The 23304-nt window shown below is 36.1% G+C and overlaps 1 protein-coding gene across 1 annotated transcript in view; it reads right to left on the reverse strand.

The window, feature by feature from the left end:
- SPATA6 (spermatogenesis associated 6) overlaps nucleotides 1-23304 on the reverse strand; it is a 152778-nt gene that overhangs the window by 48563 nt on the left and 80911 nt on the right. The window contains exons 10-11 of the mRNA XM_060004971.1: nucleotides 10418-10602; nucleotides 6242-6293 (exon numbers count right to left, since the gene is read on the reverse strand). Of these exons, the coding sequence (XP_059860954.1) occupies nucleotides 6242-6293; nucleotides 10418-10602 (237 nt within the window). The remainder of the gene's footprint in view (nucleotides 1-6241; nucleotides 6294-10417; nucleotides 10603-23304) is intronic.

Genomic DNA, 23304 nt, shown 5'->3' on the forward strand with positions numbered 1-23304 from the left:
CACAAGGGCTCGTCTTTCTATTCTCTTAACAGTGTCTTTCACAGAGCAAAAGTTTTTAATTTCAATGAAGTTTAATTTATCAATAATTTTGCTTTTCCTTTATGGATCATGTGTTTGGTGTCATATCTAAAGTCATTGCTAAATATAAATTAAGTGGATTTTCTACTATGTTTTAGGTCTAGGATATATATATATATATATATATATATATTTGTTGTTGTTGTTGTTGTATGCGGGCCTCTCACTGTTGTGGCCTCTCCCGTTGAGGAGCACAGGCTCTGGACGCGCAGCTTCAGCAGCCATGGCTCACGGGCCCAGCCGCTCTGCAGCATGTGGGATCTTCCCAGACCGGGCATGAACCCGAGTCCCCTGCATCGGCAGGCGGACTCTCAACCACTGCGCTACAAGGGAAGCCCCTAGGATATATTTTGAATTATGTGTCAAGGAGTTTGTTTTTGTTTTCATTTATCGACAACCATGTGTTAAAAAGACAACAAATGCAAAGACTCCATTTAATTGACTTTGTACATTTGTCAAAAATCAGTATTTGTGTGGGTCTATTTCCAGAGTATCTCTCCTATTCCTTGATATCTGTGTCTATAATTTAGTCAATACTACAGTCTTCATTGCTATGCTTTACAGTAAGTCTTAAAATTAGGTAGTAGGTCCTCCAACTTTGTTCTTTTCAGAACTGTTTTGGTTTTTCAAGTTCCTGTGCTTTTCTATACATCCTAGAATCAGCTTGTCAATATCTATTTAAAAGCTTGACGGAGTTTTATCATTTCATTGAATCTAGAGTTCAAACTGGGGAAAATTGACATCTTAATTTGAAGTCCTCCAATCCATGAATATGGTATATCTCTGATTAGTTCTATCTTTTTTGATTTCTTTCAATGGTGTTTTGCAGTTCTCAGAATGCAGATCCTGCATTAGGTATAATCCTGTTAGAATTATACCTAAGCATTTCAATTTCTGGTGCTATTGTAAACTGTATGGGTTTTCTAAATTAAAATTCCAATTGTTCATTGCTGGTATATAGGAAATATTACTTTCTTTGTATTTTGTGACATTGCTAAACTCACTTATTAGGGGCTTTTAGGTTGTTTGGAATTTTCTACATAGATAACCATATCCTTTGCAAATACAGTTTTGTTTCTTCCCTTCTAACCTTTCTGCCTTTTATTTATTTTTCTTGCCTGTCTGCATTATCTAAGACTCCCAGTATGATGTTAAAGGAATGGTGAGAGAGGGCATGCTTGCCTTGTTTCTGAGCTTAGGGGGAAAGTATTCAGTCTTTCACCATTAAGTATAAAGTTAGCTGTAGGTTTTTCAAAGATGGTCTTTATTAGGTTAACGAAGTATCCTTCTACCTCAACTTTACTAAGAGTGTTTATCATGAATAGAGTTGAATTTTGTTGGATACTTTTTCTGCCTATTGAAATGACCCTGAGAACAAATATGTATCTAATCCTATGTTAATCCTATTCTTCCTATGTTAATAGGAGGAATTTACATTGCATTTCTGGAATAAGCCCACATGATTAGGATGTATTTTCATTTTTATATACTTCTGGTTCTAATTTGCTAATATGTTGTTAGGGATTTTTACATATATGTTCATGAAGGATTTTGGTCTGTATTTTTCTTTTCTTGTAATGTCATTGTCTGGTTTTGGCATCAGAAGAAATGTTGATATCATAAGATGACCTGGGGAGTATTCTTTCTTCTAGTTTCAGGAATGTGTAAAACTGGCATTATGTTTTCCTTAAAGGTTTGGTAGAATTCACTAGAGAAAGCCTCTGGGCTTAGCGTTTTCTTTTATGGAAGATTCCTAACTCTAAATTAAATTTCTTTAATAGATATACAACCATTGCAATTATCTATTTCTTTTTGAGTTAGCCTCGGTAGTCTATGTCTTTCAAGATGTTCTTGAAAGTTATGTCTTTCAAGAAGTTTCAAATAGTTTTCACAGCAATGTAAACAGAGCAGAAGACAGGATTAGCAAACTAGAGGACATTTCAAAAGAAAGTATCTAAACTAGAAAGAGAGAGAGAGAAAAAAAAGAATTAAAAACATCAAAATAAGCATAAGATACATATGATACACAGTCTAAAGACCTTATATAAATGTAACTGGAAATTCCAGATGGACAGTAAATAGATATTGGGGCAGAAGCAATGTTTAAAGAAAGAATGAACAGGTTTTCCAAAACTGCTGAAAGATATCAACCTAAAACTTTAAGAAGCTCTGCAAACTTAACGTAGAATTGATCCAAGAAAATTACATCTAGGTATATCACAGTACGATTACTAAACACAAAGTTGAAGAGCAAATCTTAACTGCAACAGAGGGGGAAACTCCACATTACTGCAAAGGAATGACAGCTGACTTTTCAACTGACACAAATGAATGGCTTCTTTAAAGTGCCCAAGGAGGGAATTCCCTGGCAGTGCAGTGGTTAGGATTCTACTTTCACTGCTTTCACTGCCAAGGGCACAGGTTCAATCCCTGGTCAGAAAACTAAGATCCCATAAGCCATGTGGTGTGGCGGCAAAAAAAAAAAAAAGTGCCAAAGAAAATAACCACCAACCTAGAAATTGATAACTTTATATCTAGTAAAACCACCCTACACAGAAGTAAAATCATGATGTTTTCAAACAAACAAAACTGGAATTCAAAGCCAGGATAATAACATGAAAGAAAGTACTAAAGGGAGTTTTTTGGGCAGGAGGAAAATGACTCAAAAATCCAAATGGGAATATGGAATTGCAGGAAAGGATGAAGAATAATAGAAAGGGTAAATATGTGATTAAAATGAATAAACATTACTATGCAAACAAAATTAATTTGTTGTGTGTTTTATATATGTAGAATAAAAATTCATGATAATAGATGTTCAGAAGAAGAGGTGGGGGCTTCCCTGGTGGCACAGTGGTTGAGAGTCCACCTGCCGATGCAGGGGACACGGGTTCGTGCCCCAGTCCAGGAAGATCCCACGTGCCGTGGAGTGGCTGGGCCCGTGAGCCATGGCCGCTGAGCCTGCGCGTCCGGAGCCTGTGCTCTGCAATGGGAGAGGCCACAACAGTGAGAGGCCCGCGTACGGCAAAAAAAAAAAAAAAAGGAAGAGGTGGGTTAAAAAAAGAGTTAACTGTTTTTAGGTCCCAACATTACTGGGGAGGTCAGCAAAGAAATAATTTGTTATATATGCAAGTTGAAATCTCTAGGGAAATGAATAACAGAATAGTAAAAAAATGAATAATGAGTTAATAAAAAGGAAATGGATAATTAAAAAGTTACTAATCCAAATAAAATCTGCATCAATCTACATAAAAATTCTAGATTTTCATTATTGGAAAGAAATCTCATGTGCTATTCACAAGATACGCACTTTAAATATATTGATAAAAAGCAAAGGATGGAAAAATATACACCATGCATATACTAGGGAAAAGAAAGCTGCTGTAACTATACAACTAGTAGACAAAACATACTGTGAAACAAGAAATATTACTAGAAACAAAAAGGGAACGTTTACATAAGAGGTTTGTATCGTAGTCTGAAATCTGTATCCAACTAACAATTTGGCTTCAAAATACATAACATAAAATTAACAGAACTAGAAAGAAAAACAGACATATTCACAATCATAAAACTTGAAACTTTCATGAAATTTGACACCTACCTACCGCTATACAGAAAAAAATAATTCCAACAAAAAGCCTTTAGAAGAAAACATATGATAGAATCTTGAACTAGACTGATGGAAGAAATTTTCACATATTGAGGTATGGGGAATCATTCTGGCTTGTACATCATTTGGCTTGAACTTTATGCTAACTAGAGCCAGCAGTCTTATGGTCTGTCAAATGTACATTGTACAATTGCTTTAACTAAAAACAACAACAACAGCAAATAACAAAAATGCACTTTGCACTTACCAGACTGTTTAGAATGTCCACTTGGAAGATAGGGATAAATGTGGGCCCTTTCTATGACACTAATGCTAGTACTCCCTCGAAGATGCGGTTCCCTTCTCAGACACTGTGGTCATGCTGACTCGCTGTGTATGTGCTAATCAGTCTCTTTGGAAACTTTGAAGGACTGTACCCCTGTCATGTCTGATGTTTGTTCTTTGTTCTGACAAGATATGAAACTGAGGTTCAGGCATCCAAAATGGAGCCAGTTGGTCACTGTGGATGTGGTTTCAGACATGTTCCTGCATCACTAAGACCTTGAAATTTTCTGAACTGTATCAAACTCAAGGATACCACCAGCAGTTCTCAAAACAACATCTGCAGCTGCAGCCAGCTGCAACCTTAAGGTCTCAAGGTCTCCCCCTGTGACTACACAGCCATTTCGGACCCTAACCAATCCTTACTTAACTCATCTACCCAACTGTAACTCTGCGGTTTTTGCTGATATAAGTCTCCTCCACTTAATAGTCTGGCAGAACACAATTCAAGTGCTTCTCCTTCACAATTCAAGTGTCCTCGGCTATAGTCCTCAGTCTGGCTCTAATAAAGCTCTTCTCTATTCCTATTTTGGATTTATTATTTCTGTTGACAAGACAAAAATTGTAAAAATGCTAATAAAAAAAGATAAATTTGATTCATTGTATGTAAGAACTTCTTTTCATCAAAAGATACCATTAAGAGAATGAAAAGGCAAGGCACAGAGTGGAAAAAGAAAATTGCAAAACATATATCTGACATATCAAAAATCAACATGGAACTTTAACAAAACAAAAAAAGAGACAACTCAGTACAAAAATAGGCAAATAACTTGAACAAGTACTCACAAAAGAGGATATCCAAATAGCAATAAACAAATGTACTAGTCATCAAGAAACAGCAAATTAAAACCATTATGTTATAAAAATATTTCTCACTATCAAAATGCCAAAATTAAAATACACACACACACACACACACACACACACACACACACACATACACAACCTATCAGTAGTAGCGAGGACAAACTGAATTCACACAGGCTGGTAGTGGGAGTGTAAACTGTTAAAATCACTTGGAAAAGTCTTTGGCGGTATCTAGTAAAGCTTAATGTTTACACACTCTATGAGTAATTCCACTGGTAGGGACATACCCAAATAAAATGTATACAATGTTACCCAAGGAATAAGCTGTTCATAGCAGTTCTAAAATAGCTCAAACCAGAAACAACCCACATGTCCATAAACAGAGGAATGCATAAATCAATGGCAGTATTTTCACACAATATTGCAGAACTATATAACAAGATGTCTGTATTGCAAAAATGTCTGAATTGAAAAAACAAAATGAAGTAACTACGAAAAGAAGGGAAAAGACATGGTTGGATGTCATTTGTATAAAGATCAAAAATATACGATACTAATCTTGCTATTAGAAGTTAGGATAATGTTAACCCTGGGAGTGACAGTCACTGGGACTATCTATATTACACTTTGAAAACAAATTTAATTTAAAATCAATATGCATACAGAAACTTTCAACAGTACAAACTGATGTCAATGTCACATAATCCAGTTATATCTCCAGGACTAAACTTGGTGTCCAACATGACTCATGATAAACAATTGTTTTTAAATTAATAACTGAAACAAGAAATCAAACACAAAAAGAATAATATACTGTAATTATTTCCCAGCTGTTGTTCATATATATGTTTATTTGCCTTATGTCAGAAAGTATTCTCATACTGATCTTCTCTAATATGAAACCTGATAAACCTGACCTCTTCTTTTCCTCTTTTAAGTTTTAATTAACATAAAAATCAGCTGGGAAACTTCTCCAAAATACATATGTCTCATCCCATCTCTCGTTCTACCATTTAATCAAATCTGTTTGCAGGAAATGGAATTGCTTTATTCTGGGTCACAAAACAAGGGTTCCCATATTTTGAAGGCTGTGAAAAAATTATCATAAAGTCACTACTTACTGACTCTTTATGAGATAGTTATCACTAACATTTTTTATAGTTCACATGATCTGTGTCAAACATTTTGCATAATGACTCAGGTCAAGCAGGAAGTTAGATACATTGCCTTTAGCAAAACCACTGACTTCCTTTAAATGGAGGTTGTATCTTTTCTATTCCTTCCCAGTGATTAAACTTTGCGAGCTTTAAGCATCTTGGGTGGTTTTCATGCCTAATTATAAAAAGCCTTCAAAAGAAAAATTTAGAAACTAACATATAAATGTCTCTGATGAGCCTGATGTGATTTCAAGACATTCTTTACCCGGTCATGGATCTCATCGCAGTTTGAAGGTGAACACCAGTCAGAATGGAATCTGTAGGCATAAAAAACAAAGGGGACTTGTAGCCAGAGGGACAGGAAAGTAAATCTTTCCAAATGCCAGACACAGAAAGTTATTTTTTCTTATCTCTATGTGATAACATAAAAAGATTAAAATAACGTATTTTCTTTCTTTGACCGAGGGTGAGAGGCAGATATAAAATCAGGTACTAATTCTCAACTGTAGTATTAAGTCCTCACAATATGTTCCATTAACAGTCTTAATAATAAAGTTTGACATGATTTGGGGAGAGCATATCTATATATCTGACCATTTTAACAATTTCCATACATAATTCTTCAGAGGTTTATCTTTAAATAAAGATATAAATTTTTATATTAGAGCAATAACTCCACCTATAGTGCCTTTAAAATTAGTTCTTATTTTCCAGTCTTGAAATTAAACATGTCAAAGAAGAAGGAAAGCAACTATTCCTCTTTCTCATGCCCTTCCCAAACTCAAAACTGGCACTTGTATAATTAAGCTACTTTATTTGTTTTATACAAGTAATAATGAAAATTTCCACATCCATCTGATTATAATGCATCTACATGACATATTCTTGATAATTCCTTTATAAAGGAATGAGTACTAAAATGTTAACAGGTTGCTTAAAACTTTCTAGCTCCCAGTTTGTTCTTACAAAGTTATAATTTTACGTGTTTACACAAAGTATAAACTGTTAAGCAGGATAAATGATTTACATAATCTGTTTTAAAGAATGCAATCAGTAATGGATGATCAACTATATATAAATTTTAATCTCCTGCATTTGTAATAGGAAGTGTTGCTGCATTTATGGAAATATATCAGCAGACCTTGCTATTTGCTACATATGTAACACATCTTGAAAATCAGAGACCCAAATATCCAGCTCCAAGAGGATCTCTTCAATGATACTATGAGAGGATCCACTAGTCTGTGCTGTGGTATAAGAAATAATTACCTAGCAATCTAACTCCATTTACAAAAAGCAAAACCTTTAGCATGATCAAAAAGAATATCAGCTCCTTTTAAATTAGATTTTCTATTATTTCTTAGTCTGATTTTAGTAATAACTCTACAAGCTAATATAAATTATAAGTCATAATATTAATATTTATACTTTAAGGAGAAAACTGCTTCTGAAATGTAACACTTATAATCAAAATTGAAACCCTTGCATGGTGTGCTAACCCTATTGGAGGTATTCTTTAAATAGGCTTAAAGCAAAAAGGACTTTCACTGTAAATAAATTCATCTGCTTAGAGTCACTGGTAAAGTTTTCAAAAGTCTGTTTATTCATATACATGATTAAGGAGTCAGCTTTTTACAGCAATCTTAGAGGAAAACTTATTTAATTTTAATGAAGATTTACCCAGATAAACCAGAGCTGTATGTTCTGTCATATTCCCAAGTTTGCCTGGGACATAAAATCTACATTTACATCAGTTTAAATTGTTTATTGATTCCAATGGATTGTATAAATATAGTATATTTCTCGGTGACCTAAAAGCCAGATCAGAGAATGACTTATATTTAAAGATGTGGTACTGAGTGTGCTAAAAAGAACAAAATGTTTTTGTTCCTAGTAATGTCTTAAAGACATATTGTTTGACATATTTTACTTTCTTCTATAGACTAGATCTAGACCTTTTTTAGAAAATACACTCAAAGCAGAGGTGTTCTACGTTAGTGAAAGTAAAAAAGTTTATTTACCCTGGAAAGTACCCCAATAAAATTTTATTAACTTATTTAGATGTATTCAAACTAAATTGCCATTATATTCTTTTATTTTAAAAGTACCTCAAGTTTCCTCAAGTCATAAGTAAAATATGTAATGTTTAATATTTGAATCACTGATATCCTTCTGGCAAAGAACTTATTTATCTATATCTACTATCCAACATCAAAATAAATGTGTAAATGCTGTTACCTACTCTAAACCATGCCCTGCATTGAAATATGAAAAAGGGACAGTTGACTTTAGCTACCCTCAATAAAGAATTTTTGAAAATAGCCTCAGTGAAGAACTTATCAACCTGGCTTCAAAGCTGGGACAATTATATACAAGGATAAAATAACACAAGACTAAAATTGATATTTTACTATAGTAGTAGACAACTGGAGAGTTCTGCAAAATATGCAAAAAGGTAGAAAAATAAATCAATATTTATAAAAACATCTCCAAGGAGATACAGGTAAAAAAAATTCTTGAAAACCTACAGATATGGCAAAGAACCTAATCAAGAAAACCACAAGGGCTTCCCTGGTGGCGCAGTGGTTGAGAGTCCGCCTGCCGATGCAGGGGACACGGGTTCGTGCCCTGGTCCGGGAGGATCCCACATGCCGCGGAGCGGCTGGGCCCGTGAGCCATGGCTGCTGAGCCTGTGTGTCCGGAGCCTGTGCTCCACAACGGGAGAGGCCACAACAGTGAGAGGCCCGCATACCACAAAAAATAAAAAAAAGAAAACCACAAGTGCTTAATTCTAAAAGTAGGGAAAAAGAGTGTAGCACCAACTGAATATCTGAACATCTGAGCAGACATGGAAATCAAAGAAAGTCCCTGAAAACTGAGATGCAAGTTACCAGACTTCAGTAGAAAAACCTCTCTTCAAGAGCTTCTCCTGAACTTTTAAAGCCTATAGATACACAGACACATATCTCCCTATGTAAATATACAGATGTATCTATCTATGTATCTATCTATGTATCTATCTATCTATGTATCTATCCATCTATGTATCTAGCTATGTATCTATCTATCTATGTATCTATCTACCTACCTACCTACCTACCTACCTACCTACCTACCTATCTGTCTGAACTTGATCTCCATAGGCATAATTCTAATACACTTGAAGCAACATTCATCAAAATTCCCTATCTCAGGATGAGGGTCTCTAGCATACCTTCATATATCCATTTCAAATGCTTACAGGGCTAATGAGGAAACAGATAAATCTATCTGTTCAAGACAGAGATGTTTTAATACAGTTTCCAAACTGATATACTCTTGTTTGAATCATCAGTTTTGAGATGAACTTTTGATAGACTCTCTACAGCTAATTTAAACTTCCTTATTTATGCCTGATAGCCCTAAGTACGCTGCAGGAATTTGGTGTGGTACTTTAGCTTTTTGATACCATTTGTAAAGATAGGTTTTATTTCTATGTGTTGACGGCATATCTCTTAAGTTTTCAAATTTCTATAAAATTTCTTAAATACCCAGGGTTGGGTTTTTGGTTTTGTTTTTTAATTTATGACAACTCTTGTTTTCTATGTTACCAAGAGGGAGGCAAGGAATTTCCAATTTGGATTCAACAACAACAAAAACAGATGAAGAAGAATTCTTTCTTTCACATTCAAATTATAACAAGTGTCTAACTTTGTTTGCCAAAGCATTTTTAGAGGGAGAACTAGAATCTTTACATAAGGTTAAGATAGACAGACGATTCTCTTGGCAAGTTGAGGGTAGGTAATTTGAGGAAAATAGGCGCCATGTACCAATAATATATAGTATCATCATTATCACTAAAAGGAAAATATAACCTATGCTATTTTTATACATAAGCCATGACTATAATACTAAATCTCTATGAATCTACTAAAAACAAACTATCATATACTCTATTTTTCACTTGGGAACTACAAAATTTAATTAGGGTTAAAGTGACCCTAATTAATAAACTCACTAATAGTTAATAAACTCACTTTGAGAGAACTGGGCTGGGGAGGAGTATCTAGCATTGTATAATATGCAATATGTTCTAAACAAAAACAATTTAAAGTAAGTCTCTTAAAATCAGATTATCCCGTTACGAATAATCACATCACATACATAATTACTGTCTGCTCTTTTCTTTTCTTTTTTTTTTTTTTTGCGGCACGCGGGCCTCTCACTGTTGTGGCCTCTCCCATTGCGGAGCACAGGCTCCGGACGCGCAGGCTCAGCGGCCATGGCTCACGGGCCCAGCCGCTCCGCGGCATGTGAGATCTTCCCGGACCAGGGCACGAACCCGCGTCCCCTGCATCGGCAGGCGGACTCTCAACCACTGCGCCACCAGGGAAGCCCTGCCTGCTCTTTTCTAATGATGATTACTCAAAAATTTAGTACAGAAATAGAGACCAAGCATTACCTTTCCCTGAGAGAAGCACGATTTAACACAGGGCTTGGAGAATGCTTTGGCATTGTAGAGGGTGCTGAATGAACGAGTGAGGTCCTGGATGAATGCTGGGGCTTGCTACGTGACCTTGAACTCAAATAGTCATCATATCTTTCCAAAGAGTCATCGAAGTCTCTCCCATGAGGTGTTCTGATGACCTGTTTAAAAATTTTTTATATATATACATGTATATATATGTGTATATATATATATACACACATATATATACATGTATATATATATATATATATACACACACACAGTATATATATAGTGACATTATACACACACACACACACACACACACACACATACCCTTTGTAAAAGTAAAAAAATCAAATATAATGCCACAGCTATATTTGAAGGTAAATTTCAAAATGTAGCAGTCATTACTACCACTGCATGACTAGACATTAAATACATATGATTATTCATTCCACATGTCCAAAATCTACAGAACTTTATCAATTCCAATGGCTTTTGAGTAGGAATAGGGTAAAGGTAGGGATGTATATATAAAACAAAGGACAAATATACATGAACTAATGATAGTCTAGTTTATCTATGAGGCCAAACAAAACAGAATTCTAGTCCTCATACTCATTCATTGCTTCATAATAAATCAGGGTAGATAAATGAATAAATTCCTACCCTTGTAGAACTTATATTCTAGTAAAATTTACATTCTAGTAAGGAGAGAGAGATTTAAAAACACACACCTGGAGTCTGTCATACAGAGTGAAATAAGTCAGAAAGAGAAAAACAAATACCGTATGCTAACACATATATATGGAATCTAAAAAAAAAAAAACAAAAAAAAAAAACAAAACATGGTTCTGAAGAACCTAGGGGCAGGACAGGAATAAAGACGCAGAAGTAGAGAATGGACTCAATTGAGGACACAGGGAGGGGGAAGGTTAAGCTGGGACAAAGTGAGAGAGTGGCATGGACTTATAAATACTACCAAATGTAAAATAGATAGCTAGCGGAAAGCAGCCGCATAGCACAGGGAGATCAGCTCGGTGCTTTGTGACCACCTAGAGGGGTGGGATAGGGAGGGTGGGAGGGAGATGCAAGAGGGAGGAAATATGGGGATATATGTATATGTATAGCTGATTCACTTTGTTATAAAGCAGAAACTAACACACCATTGTAAAGCAATTATACTCCAATAAAGATGTTAAAACACACACACACACACACACACACACACACACACACACACACACACACACACACACACACACACCTGCCCGCCCAAAATAAATAGGTAAAATATACAGTATCTGGAAGGATGGTAAATACCATGGGAAGAAAATAAAGGCAATAAGAAGTGCTGCTGGGTGGAGTGGCAGGGGTATGCAGGGCAGGAGCTGTAATTCTAAATACAGTAGTCAATTGGGACCTCACAGAGAAGACTGTCCTAGTAAAGATCTAGGGAGTAAAGGCCTGAAGACCCTAGTGAAGACCATAAGACCTAAGTCAGGGGGACATTTGTGAGAAGAACATTCCAGAAAGAGAGAAAAATAAACACAAAGATCCTGTGGATGGGGTAGGGTGCATGCCTGATAGTTAGAAATAGCAAGGAAGCCAACAGGGCTAGACAGAATAGTAGGAAATAAAGTAATAAATAAGGTAAATTTTAAGGATTTAGCCTTCTATTCTAAACAGAGGAAAAATAAGCTCTTTTTATTTTTTTGTAAGTAAGATCTCCTCGGCTACTGTGTCGAGAACAGTCTATAGTGGGCCCAAGGGCAAAGGCAAGGAAATCAGTTAAGAAACTATTACAACAAAGTATGGAAAGAACGCTGGCTTGATTCTGAGCGATAGCAGTGGAGGCAAAAAGTGATCAGATTCAGAAGTCATCTGGAAGATACAGCCAACAGGATTTGCACAGACTGACTATCAAGGATAACATCAAAGTTTTCTGGTGAAATCAACTGGAAGAGTTGAGTTTGTATGAATTAGCTATACCCTTCCAAATGGACAGGTGGAAGAGTAAGATATTAGGAGTCTGGTTTTGGACATGTTGAGCTTCACACATCTATTCATCATCCAAACTATTAAAGCAGAGGTTCAGGAGAAGAGTCCAGGGTAAATGTACAAGCTGGTAATTTCCAGAGTCTAAATGGCATTTAAAAGTATGGCACTAGGTGATACAACCAAGGAAGTGAGCATAAATAGGAAACACCTGAAAACTGAGCCCTGGGAAGACTCCACTGTTTAGAGGCTGGGAAGATGAGAAGGAAACAAACTGAGGAATGGCCAGGGAAGAAGTGGAAGAAAAAGGAGAATGTGTTATTCTGGAAGTCAATTATATAATGTATTTCAAGGAGGAGGAGTAACTAGCTCGGTCAAGTACTGCTGACAGGTCAAGGCAGAAAAGGCTAGGAATGAACTTCTGGATTTTAGCAGCGGGGGGGTGGGTCATAAATAATATTAATAAGAGTAGCTTTGGTGGGGGCTTCCCTGGTGGCACAGTGGTTAAGAGTCCGCCTGCCAATGCAGGGGACATGGGTTTGAGCCCTGGAACAGGAAGAGCCCACATGCCGCGGAGCAACTAAGCCCATGTGCCATAACTACTGAGCATGTGAGCCACAAATACTGAGCCCGTGTGCCACAATTACCAAAGCCCATGCACCTAGAGCCCATGCTCTGCAACAAGAGAAGCCACCACAATGAGAAGCCCATGCACCACAGCGAAGAGTAGCCCCGGCTTGCCACAACTAGAGAAAGCCTGTGTGCAGCAACAAAGACCCAACACAGCCAAAAATAAATTAAAATAATTTTTAAAAAAGAGCTGCTTTGGTGGAATGACGGGAGTGATAATCTGGAGTTAAGTTCAAGAGAGAATGAGAGAGACCTAAATGTAAGGCCAGACACTATCAAACTCTTAGAGGTAAACATAGGCAGAACACTGTATGACATAAATCACAGCAAGATCCTTTTTGACCCACCTCCTAGAGAAATGGAAATAAAAACGAAAATAAACAAATGGGACCTAATGAAACTTAAAAGCTTTTGCACAGCATAGGAAACCATAAACAAGACAAAAAGACAACCCTCAGAATGGGAAAAAATATTTGCAAATGAAGCAACTGACAAAGGATTAATCTCCAAAATTTACAAGCAGCTCATGCAGCTCAATATCAAAAAAAGAAACAACCCAATACAAAAATGGGCAGAAGACCTAGACATTTCTCCAAAGAAGATATACAGATTGCCAACTAACACATGAAAGAATGCTCAACATCATTAATCATTAGAGAAACGCAAATCAAAACTACAATGAGATATCATCTCACACTGGTCAGAATGGCTATCATCAAAAAATCTACAAACAATAAATGCTGGGGAGGGTGTGGAGAAAAGGGAACCCTCTTGCACTGTTGGTGGGAATATAAATTGATACAGCAACTATGGAGAACAGCATGGAGGTTCCTTAAAAAACTAAAAATAGAACTACCATACGACCCACTACTGGGCATATACCCTGAGAAAGCTGTAATTCAAAAAGTCATGTACCACAATGTTCATTGCAGCTCTATTTATAATAGCCAGGACATGGAAGCAACCTAAGTGTCCATCAACAGATGAATGGATAAAGAAGATGTGGCACATATATACAATGGAATATTACTCAGCCATGAAAAGAAACAAAATTGAGTTATTTGTAGTGAGGTGGATGGACCTAGAGTCTGTCATACAGAGTGAAGTAAGTCAGAAAGAGAAAAACAAATACCGTATGCTAACACATATGTACGGAATCTAAAAAACAGAAACAAAAAGAAATGGTCATGAAGAACCTAGGGGCAAGACGGGAATAAAGACGCAGACCTACTAGAGAATGGACTTGAGGATATGGGGAGGGGGGAGGGTAAGCTGGGACAAAGTGAGAGAGTGGCATGGACATATATACACTACGAAACGTAAAATAGATAGCTAGTGGGAATCAGCTGCATAGCACAGGGAGATCAGCTCGGTGGTTTGTGACCACCTAGAGGGGTGGGATAGGGATGGTGGGAGGGAGGGAGATGCAAGAGGGAAGAGATATGGGAACTTATGTATATGTATAACTGATTCACTTTGTTATAAAGCAGAAACTAACACACCATTGTAAAGAATTATACTCCAATAAAGATGCTAAAAAAAAATAGGTAAATACCAAGGAAATCTGAGTAAATTAAGGACTTTAGTTAATAATAATATATCTATATTGATCCATCAATTATAACAAAGGTACCATACTAAATAAGATGATAATAATATGAGAAACTGGGTATGGAGTATATGAGAACTCTCTGTACTATCTTTGTGTTTTTTATGTAAATATAAAACTGCTCTTAAAAAAAAAAAAAGAACTGCCATTTAAAAAAAAATAGAATTAAGCTATGCTAGGTAAAATTTTAAAATTTAACTTGCCCTTCTGCTTACATTTATTTTCTTTATGCTTCCAATCCACCAACGTTCTTTCTGTTACATTTTTATCTTATGATTTTATCCCTTAGTTCAAGTATTGTTTTATAATGCACATCCCTACTATATCATGTACATATCACAGAGAAAGTGGATTAGTTGTGTTGTAACACACAAAAACATCACCCTTGGGCAGACTTTTCATACCAGGCACATCTCATAGCCCCATCCTTTGTTGGTTGCCTTTGGGTTCCTATTCCTGACCCAATGGTGTCTGGATGATAGTGTTGACGTAACTCAAAACATGGTGACTCATGGCTGCGTTTTCACTAGAGGCCCCAGAGATATGGCAGTTATCTGGTAAACCTAACCATCCTAGGTCCTGATTAGGGTAGACTTCAAACCCTCTTTTGTATTGACCCAGCTTTCTTATCTCTTCTCTGGCATATATTCCCTGCAAATACTATGCCAATGTACCCAAGACACTAAATGCTTCTAGAAAAAAAATTAAATTAACCATATAGATTGGTTAGTTTTATTATGAATTTATTATTGTCAGTATGATATGGACACTCAAATTACTTTGACAGTCTCTAATGCCAGCATCCTCATTGGAATTAATACATCCTTCCCATAATGTTCTTTAAATCCTCTGACACTCTCACACAGATGTTTCTAACATGCTACCTCTGCTCTCCTGTGAATCTTCTGAGTCCACACATGTATGCTCCCTTCTATCTAATCTCAGAAGTTTCTTCGATCCAAGAATAACACCTACCTCCATCTGTGCTTTATCCCCATTCTTTTTCACATCCTTTGAACTTCCCTCCATTCATCATTAGCATGCTATCTGTATTTCCAGCTTCTTCACTTCAACGGGCTCCCAACTTTTAATGCGATTCATGCCTGATCTCTCCCATTTTTATCTCTCTTCTTTTGTACATTAAAAAAACTTATTGAAGGTGCAGACTAAACATATTGCTATTTTTCTACCTCTCCTGTACTTATAATGTTTCATCAAAACCTACTCTTCCACAACTTATTTTATAAATCCTGTCTTTTCCTCCCAGTTCTCATACTACTTGGCCTCTGCAGCATTTGTCACTGGTCAGTCCTCTTTTAGGTCTTCTCTCCTGAATTTCTCCTCCTCTGTTTCCTTAGTCACCTCTTTTCATGGTCCAGTGGACATTCTTCATCCTTCATCTCATCACTGAAATCAGTGGCTGCTCTCCAATGTCACACTTTCTGCCCCTGTCTCATGTACCTTCTCTTTGGTTGATTTCCTTTGCTTCTATTATCAAGTGTACAGTAATCTTTGAAACACTTATCTATGGACAAGACTTAGCTTTCCAAGACATATCTCTGGAAATCCAGATCTGGATACCCATTTCTCTGTAAGGCAGCTCTATTTGGATTTTCCACATGTGACCAAAACTCAGTAAATTTAAAAGTTTTATCTCCACCATGCTCTTACCTCTGCTATTCCAGATTTCATCATTATCTTAGACCTAAGCTAAAAATCCATAATTCATATTTCCACAACACCAAGTATGGTCCATCTCTTTATTCACTCCAGAGCAAGCTATTTATGGACGACATAAATTTTAGAATTCCGTCGTCTTGAAATCTTAAATAAATTCGAGAAAATGTCAATTCTATCAATGAAAAAAAAAAAAGAAAACTGAGATGGTTGATTGAAAATTTAGGGGACCTGTCAGATCAAATGAAAGAACTGAAAAAATTAATAACTATATAATATCATTTAAATGGCATTAGACATAGGAAAAAGTAGAATTGGCACTATTTGGCTTTATCAAATTGACAACGTAACGCGCATAGTTTTGAACTTTCCCAAAATATAGTGAAAGAGTTAAAAATTCTCAGAGTAGAAAAATTATTGAAAGACAAAATAGAAGAAAAACTTTCCTGAACTAATGAGATACATCACGGGGGATATTATGAACCAGCAACATTAATTAAAAGAACAAAAACACCCCAAAAAAAAAAAGAGAAAATGAGAGAGAGGAACTGAATTTATTTAACAAATACTTAACTTCCAGTCACCATGTTAAATGTTGGGATTACAACAGTGAACACAACGAAATCCCTGCCTTTATGAGCTTATGTCCTAGCAGTTACTATCAACGAAATATTTGACCTTTTAAGAAGGTCAATATGACCTTTAATCTTTCTCAGATTCATTTCACTTGTATGTAAAACAGGGTTAATGACAGCTACCTTATAGATCTTCCGTCATTTATTTAAAGTATCTTGCAGAATGCCTAGGTGTGTGAATTAGTTATACAACAAATATAAGTCCTTTATTATTAAGACACCACTCCAACATGGCTTCTTACTTCAACCCTACCACAATTTTCACTGTTTTCCAGAATTACAGCAACATATGGTGAGCCAGCAGTCAGCTGAGAGAATCAAGCTTTCATCCCAGAACCAAACAGCATGTAATTCAAATGACTCAGTTACAGTCCCAAATAACTGACCAAGAAATATGTGATCCAGATTGAATAAAAGAAAAAATTGAAAAGTGCTCTATTGTTAGCTGTTCACAGAGACAAAGTAAAAACACGGTGAATGTCAAAAACAAGATCAAAAAGGTCCATGACCAATAAATACAAGTGTATATATTAAGAGACTGATAGAAAAGAAAAAAAAGTGCTATAATGCTGTTTCTAGAATTATATCCAAATATGAGTCACTTGGCTTATAGTAGAGAGATTATTTTCTCTTCATTAATTTCAATGCCATTTGAGTCATGCTGGCTGGCAGACCATTTCATTTTTTGTTTACTAAAATTTCTCCACAAACTAGTCAGCAACGCTTTAAATAAAGCCTCTTCTAGGTGACTACAACTGACTTTTTTTCTCTTTATCAGAATATTCACTGAGAATCTCTTGAACAACATATTAGCTAACACACAGATCTAGAGAGGTACAGGGATTTGAAATCACAAACCAGATGATACAGGGTATTAACACAAAGAAAACTGACAGTGAGATATGCTAGGTGGCAAATACATCTTAACGACAATATCTGCAGAAGGACATTTATAGACTTCTAATGGTCTAAATGGTGGAGGTCTCATGGAGGAGGTGGATTGGAATCAAGGCCATAAGTAGAGAAAAGGGGGAGATAGGGCATTCCAAGTAGAGGAAAAGGCACAAGGAAAGATAAACAATGAGTACAGTCACTTGGCTAGTTGTGTAGGAAAGTAATCAGAGAGAATATCACAGAGGTGGAGAGGGGCACACTGTAGAGAACCTTGAATGCTGCAACTCAATACTATCTGACATTTATTAAGCATCTTCTATGTATCAAATACTGAACAAGGTAGGAGACAGTAGTCACAGGTAAATATAACAGGAGACCTCAAAGATATTACAATCCAGAATGAGAGACATGAAAAAACAAGTAATGATAAAACAATGAGGAAGGAAATTAGAACTAAATAGATATACAATAAGTAATTGTGCAGTGGGGACACAGCTGGGATGTATTCCTTCCATGGAATTAGAATAAATATTTGTTTTGGAAAATTATTTATCTAAATGGGGAACGGAAGGTATAATAAGGGGGTAAGTCTTTGATAAGAATCCACTTCAAATTTTCAACCGTAAAACTCAGCTTAAGAAAACGTTTTTGTAGCTCTTGTGAGTTTTCCATAGGTTGCTTATTCACGTCCTAAAGCCAAATGGAATGTTATCTCTTTGGCTCGTAACAGAAGAGTTACATTTCTTGGATGACTCCTCAAGAACCCTGCCTTGGAGTGTTCAAAGAACAGGGTTCAAATCCCTGCTTGTTATGCGACCCTGAGCAAATCATGTACTCTAAGTTTTTATTTCCTTCTCTATAAACTGGGGAAATTATCTTACAGGTTTGCTACAGAAAATAGTAGCAAAATTAGTACAAACACAAAGCAGAGGGCTCGAGTTATGAAAGACAACAGTATTTATTTCCTCTGTTTACAGCAACCTTCATATTTCAGCATAAACAGTTTTTTTTTTGTTTTACATTTACAGAAATAGTTCTTTAAATGCCATTTCTAAGATCTCAGAAATGTAATAATTCCAATATTGCAAATGTTGCAATGTATCAAGATAAAATCTAATATTTTTAAACCAACCTGAAATTGTTACAGGTAGAAAAGAAAATTTCATACACCAAATTCATCGTAATTATATAAATGTAATGTAATTAAATGACATACTTTTCAAATATGTGATACATAATGGTTTGGTTATACCATACTTATGAAATAAGTTTCCTGAAAAGTTGTTTACACAATAAGTTCATAAGTTAAATAATATTTATGCCCATGAAAATTTTATATTTATAGGAACTTCAAGGTCAAATTAATGGAATAGAGAACCACTAAGTATAAATAGGAACCAGGAAATTCACTTATCCAACAAATATTTGTTGAAAGCCCATTTAGTGCCTGGTACTACACACCATGCTTTAAAGTTTCTCCTTTGTCATGGGACATAAAACTTAAGAAATAAATAAAAATAACTCTAATGGAATTTGCTGGGAAGTAGTTGAGAATGAAGACTATAGGAAAGAAGTGCAGTAGAGGTACTATTTTCAGGGTGTAAGAACAAAGCACAGTTCTGATTCAAAAGGGAGAGAAGCAGATATTGGCAACTGAGATCAGTTTCTCAATTTTGCTGAAAACATTCCTTTTGAATCCTACTGAAGGGAATGATCCATTCCTACCTTATCAATTTAAAAATACATATGCTCAACTATCTGGTTTGGTTTAAGGAAGATGTACTTTCTTTACACGGAAGAAAAATTTAGAAGAAATTCTAAATTCTAAAATAATGCAATGAAAATGATAAGTAATTCCTAAGTGTGTCCATCTTTAGGGGGTAGGGGGAAATTCCTCCCTTCTTAGACCACTGTTCAATGCACTTATATAAATAACTTGTTTAATCCTCACAACGACCCTATGTGGTATTTTTATTACCTACACTTTACAGGAGAGGAAACTGAAGCAACGTCAAACAGCTATTAAGTGGTAGGGGTCCCAGGCCAGTGAACTATGAGAGATCCACAGCAGAAAAAAATGAAAAATTCCCACAGCCCAGGCCTCACAGGATGCCTATGAGGAAAGTTCCACAGAAGATGTGCTAACAAACTGTTTTACTAACAACCCAATAAAAAGAGCCAAGGAACAAACCGACAAACTGTTCCCAAGGAAGAAATTAAATATCCCCCAATTAATTTTATGATGTGATCATAACATTGCTACCAAACCACTCAAGAAAAGCAGAAGAAAGGTAATTAGAGACCACTCTTACTAGTGACCATATGTGACAAAATATCTTAAGTAAAATATTAACAAATTAAATTTAGTGATGTTCAAAAAAAGAATACAACATGATTAAGCTGGGTACATTCAAAGAATACAAGAATGGGTTATCAATAGAAAATCTATTAATTCACTATAGAAAAATCATTATCAACTCAATAGATGCTGAAAAAATTATTCAATAACATCCAACAACCACTCGTAATTAAAACATATACATACCTTGCAAACAAGGAATTTCAAAGGGAACTTCCTTAACTTGCTAGAGGATATCTAACAAAAATCTACTGCAAGTAACATTCATAGGTGTGAAACCTTCGACATGATCTTATCAAAGACAGGATCAAGACAACACAGTATTAGTTCATGCTGCAGCATATCAGGCTGCATTGCAAGAGCAAATTAAGTTTGAAAATTAGTGGCTTAACATAATAAAGGTTCATTTTTCCCTGTGCTTTATGGTAATATAGGTTAGCAAGAGAATCACACTTCACAAAATTGCCCAAGGACCCGGGCTGATGAGACAGGCTGAACAACTTATAGTTGTACCATCTAGAACATGAGACCTCATTATCACTATAACAAGAGAGAGTTCATGTCAATTCTTCTATGCTGCACCCTGGAAGGGATCCACATAATTTACATGTATGGTCCATTGGCTGGAACTAGGCCCCATACACCTGCAAGAGGGCTTGAAAATACGGGAGGGGACATGAATAGCCAATGAGCAATAAATGTCTGCCACATCCTGATCACCACTTCTACTTAACAATGTACTGAAAATCCTAGTAGGTCAAGACAAATAAATAATGTGAAAGGCAGAACTAAGATTCATTGTTGAGGATATGGTTTCCTCTATTACAAAAATTCAAGAATATCTGAGACAAGAATGTTATACAAAAATGTACTGCAGACCCATACATCAGTAAAACACATAAAAATGTAATTTTACATAAAAGACCACTTACAATGGAAACTAAAACTATAAGGTTTCTTGGAATAAATCTACCAATGTGTTAACACATTAGTGGAAAAGTGTATATAACCTTAGTAAGACGTGTGAGAACTGAGACCACCTACATTCACATGGCTTGGCTAAAAGAACAAAACACTGAGGCCCGCCCACCTCAACTTGACCTTATCATGAGTTCCAGGAAATTCTTGTCAGGAAAATAATGCCATAAACCAGTAAATAGCTTCATTATCTGCTTCAGGACCTTCCCATAAATCATGTGCCTGAACAGCAGTCTGCTCAATCATCGATCAGCTCCCTTCTCAAAACAACAGATTCTTAATCCGGGCAAACAGTCCCCTTCTCAGGACAAGACATCACTCAATAGGACAAATCCCTTCCCTATCAAATACCTGTTTATTTACCAAGACTTGCTTTAAGACTCTAACCTCTGTGTCCATTAATCCTAGACTTCTATATCACCAACTCTGCTAATTAGATTCCCTCATTCAAAGCCCTACCTTAAACTACTGGAGCCCAGACCCCAAAACCCTATAAATATCTACCGTTAACCTTTTGGAGATACTACGAAGACTGTAAAGGTGGTGCTCTCCCTTACGGCATAATCATAAGCTCTGCTTTGCTTGGTATTAACAGATCATTCAGTTATCATGGTGGTCCTTCGGTGAGTTGGCAGTTGACAACCCTGGAAGTCCAATAAGATCTAAACAGACCCTCCTGGCTGCCACATCTAAGACGCTCAACTTAAATAGAAATAGTTTTTTCCTCTGAGACACTCGGGCCTCCCTCCTGGTGGTTTCTCTAACTACAACGGTGCTGTAAGTGAATCTTCCTGTTGAAGCCGGACTCTGCTCTCCTTTTGTTAAAGCTCCCAAATGCTGGGTTACTTTGTCTTGTAGGAATGCAGAGCCGTTGTCATTATCTGGTCAAATTTGAAAACTTGTAACCCAGGCGGAAATCTATCTCATTACTAACAATACTAATATGTCTCTCTCTCTTTGTCACTTTTTGCTCTGAGTCTGTAAGAGGAAGTTCATAGAGAAGTAACAGGCATTAGCTACTAAAGCTATCCTGGAGCCAGACTTAAGGATTGACAGGTTCAGATGTTCTCTTACACCATTTTAAAATCCTTAGTAGAAACTTCGCCCTGGGCCACTTGTCAGAATACCCTAAAAACTTTCCTCTGTTTCGTCTTCTTTTTTTTTTTTGTCATGAGAGAAAACGCCTCTGAGAGAAATCACTACCAAACCTTCCATCTTCCTAGAATTACAGATTTATCAGGTCTCCAATTTAAGAAACCAACCACTAAGTTGGGGCCCAAGACATAAGGTGTACAAGCAACATACTGACCGACACTGCCAGACTCTTATGCCTGTGTTTCAGGTTAGGCCCATGCCCCCTCCAAGTTAGATTCAAACTTTCCATCATCTTACATATATTTATACTATAATTTAAAATTTTACACTTATTGTTCCAAATAGCATAATTTCACTAAGCATATTTTAGAATTACAGTGGCCACTTTGGACGGTTTTTTATATGAACAAAACTGTTCATGTGAAAGATGTATTAGAATAAAAAGGAGCAAAATCCTACACATGCAATGGTCTGCACTTCTTAACTGGCCTAACAAAAATTCCAAAACATTTCTGAGTCCACGAATTGCTTCCGTAAAAGATTTGCTGGCCAAGGTAAATTTTTAAAAATGTGAAAATGTAAAACTATGTCTTGTTTAGATATCCTCATATCCCATTGAGAGAAATGGCTTTTATCCCACTATTTCTTATTTCCTGTCCTATGCTCCTCCATTACCTCAGATCTCTATCCTTCTTTCTGTCTGTTTTCATTCCCATCTGACCTGCCAGAAACAAAAGCTCAATGACTTCTTAAAATTAAATCCCCTTCAGAATACCTCAAGTGCCACATGGTTGATTTTTAAGCTCTGGTCTGTTTCTGAGCTGAATAGTCAGACACTCTCCAGCATCTAAACAAGATAACCAGGAATTTGCAGCAGAATTTAGAGTTCTGTGAACTTTAAACTAGCCTTTGCACGTTTCCTATCCCAATAAATGGTGTCATCAAACACTGAGTTGTGAAAATTAGAAATATAAGAGTCATTCCTAACATTGCATGGCTAAGC

The sequence above is a fragment of the Delphinus delphis genome, chromosome 1, assembly GCF_949987515.2.
Source record: "Delphinus delphis chromosome 1, mDelDel1.2, whole genome shotgun sequence".
Lineage (NCBI taxonomy): Eukaryota > Metazoa > Chordata > Mammalia > Artiodactyla > Delphinidae > Delphinus > Delphinus delphis.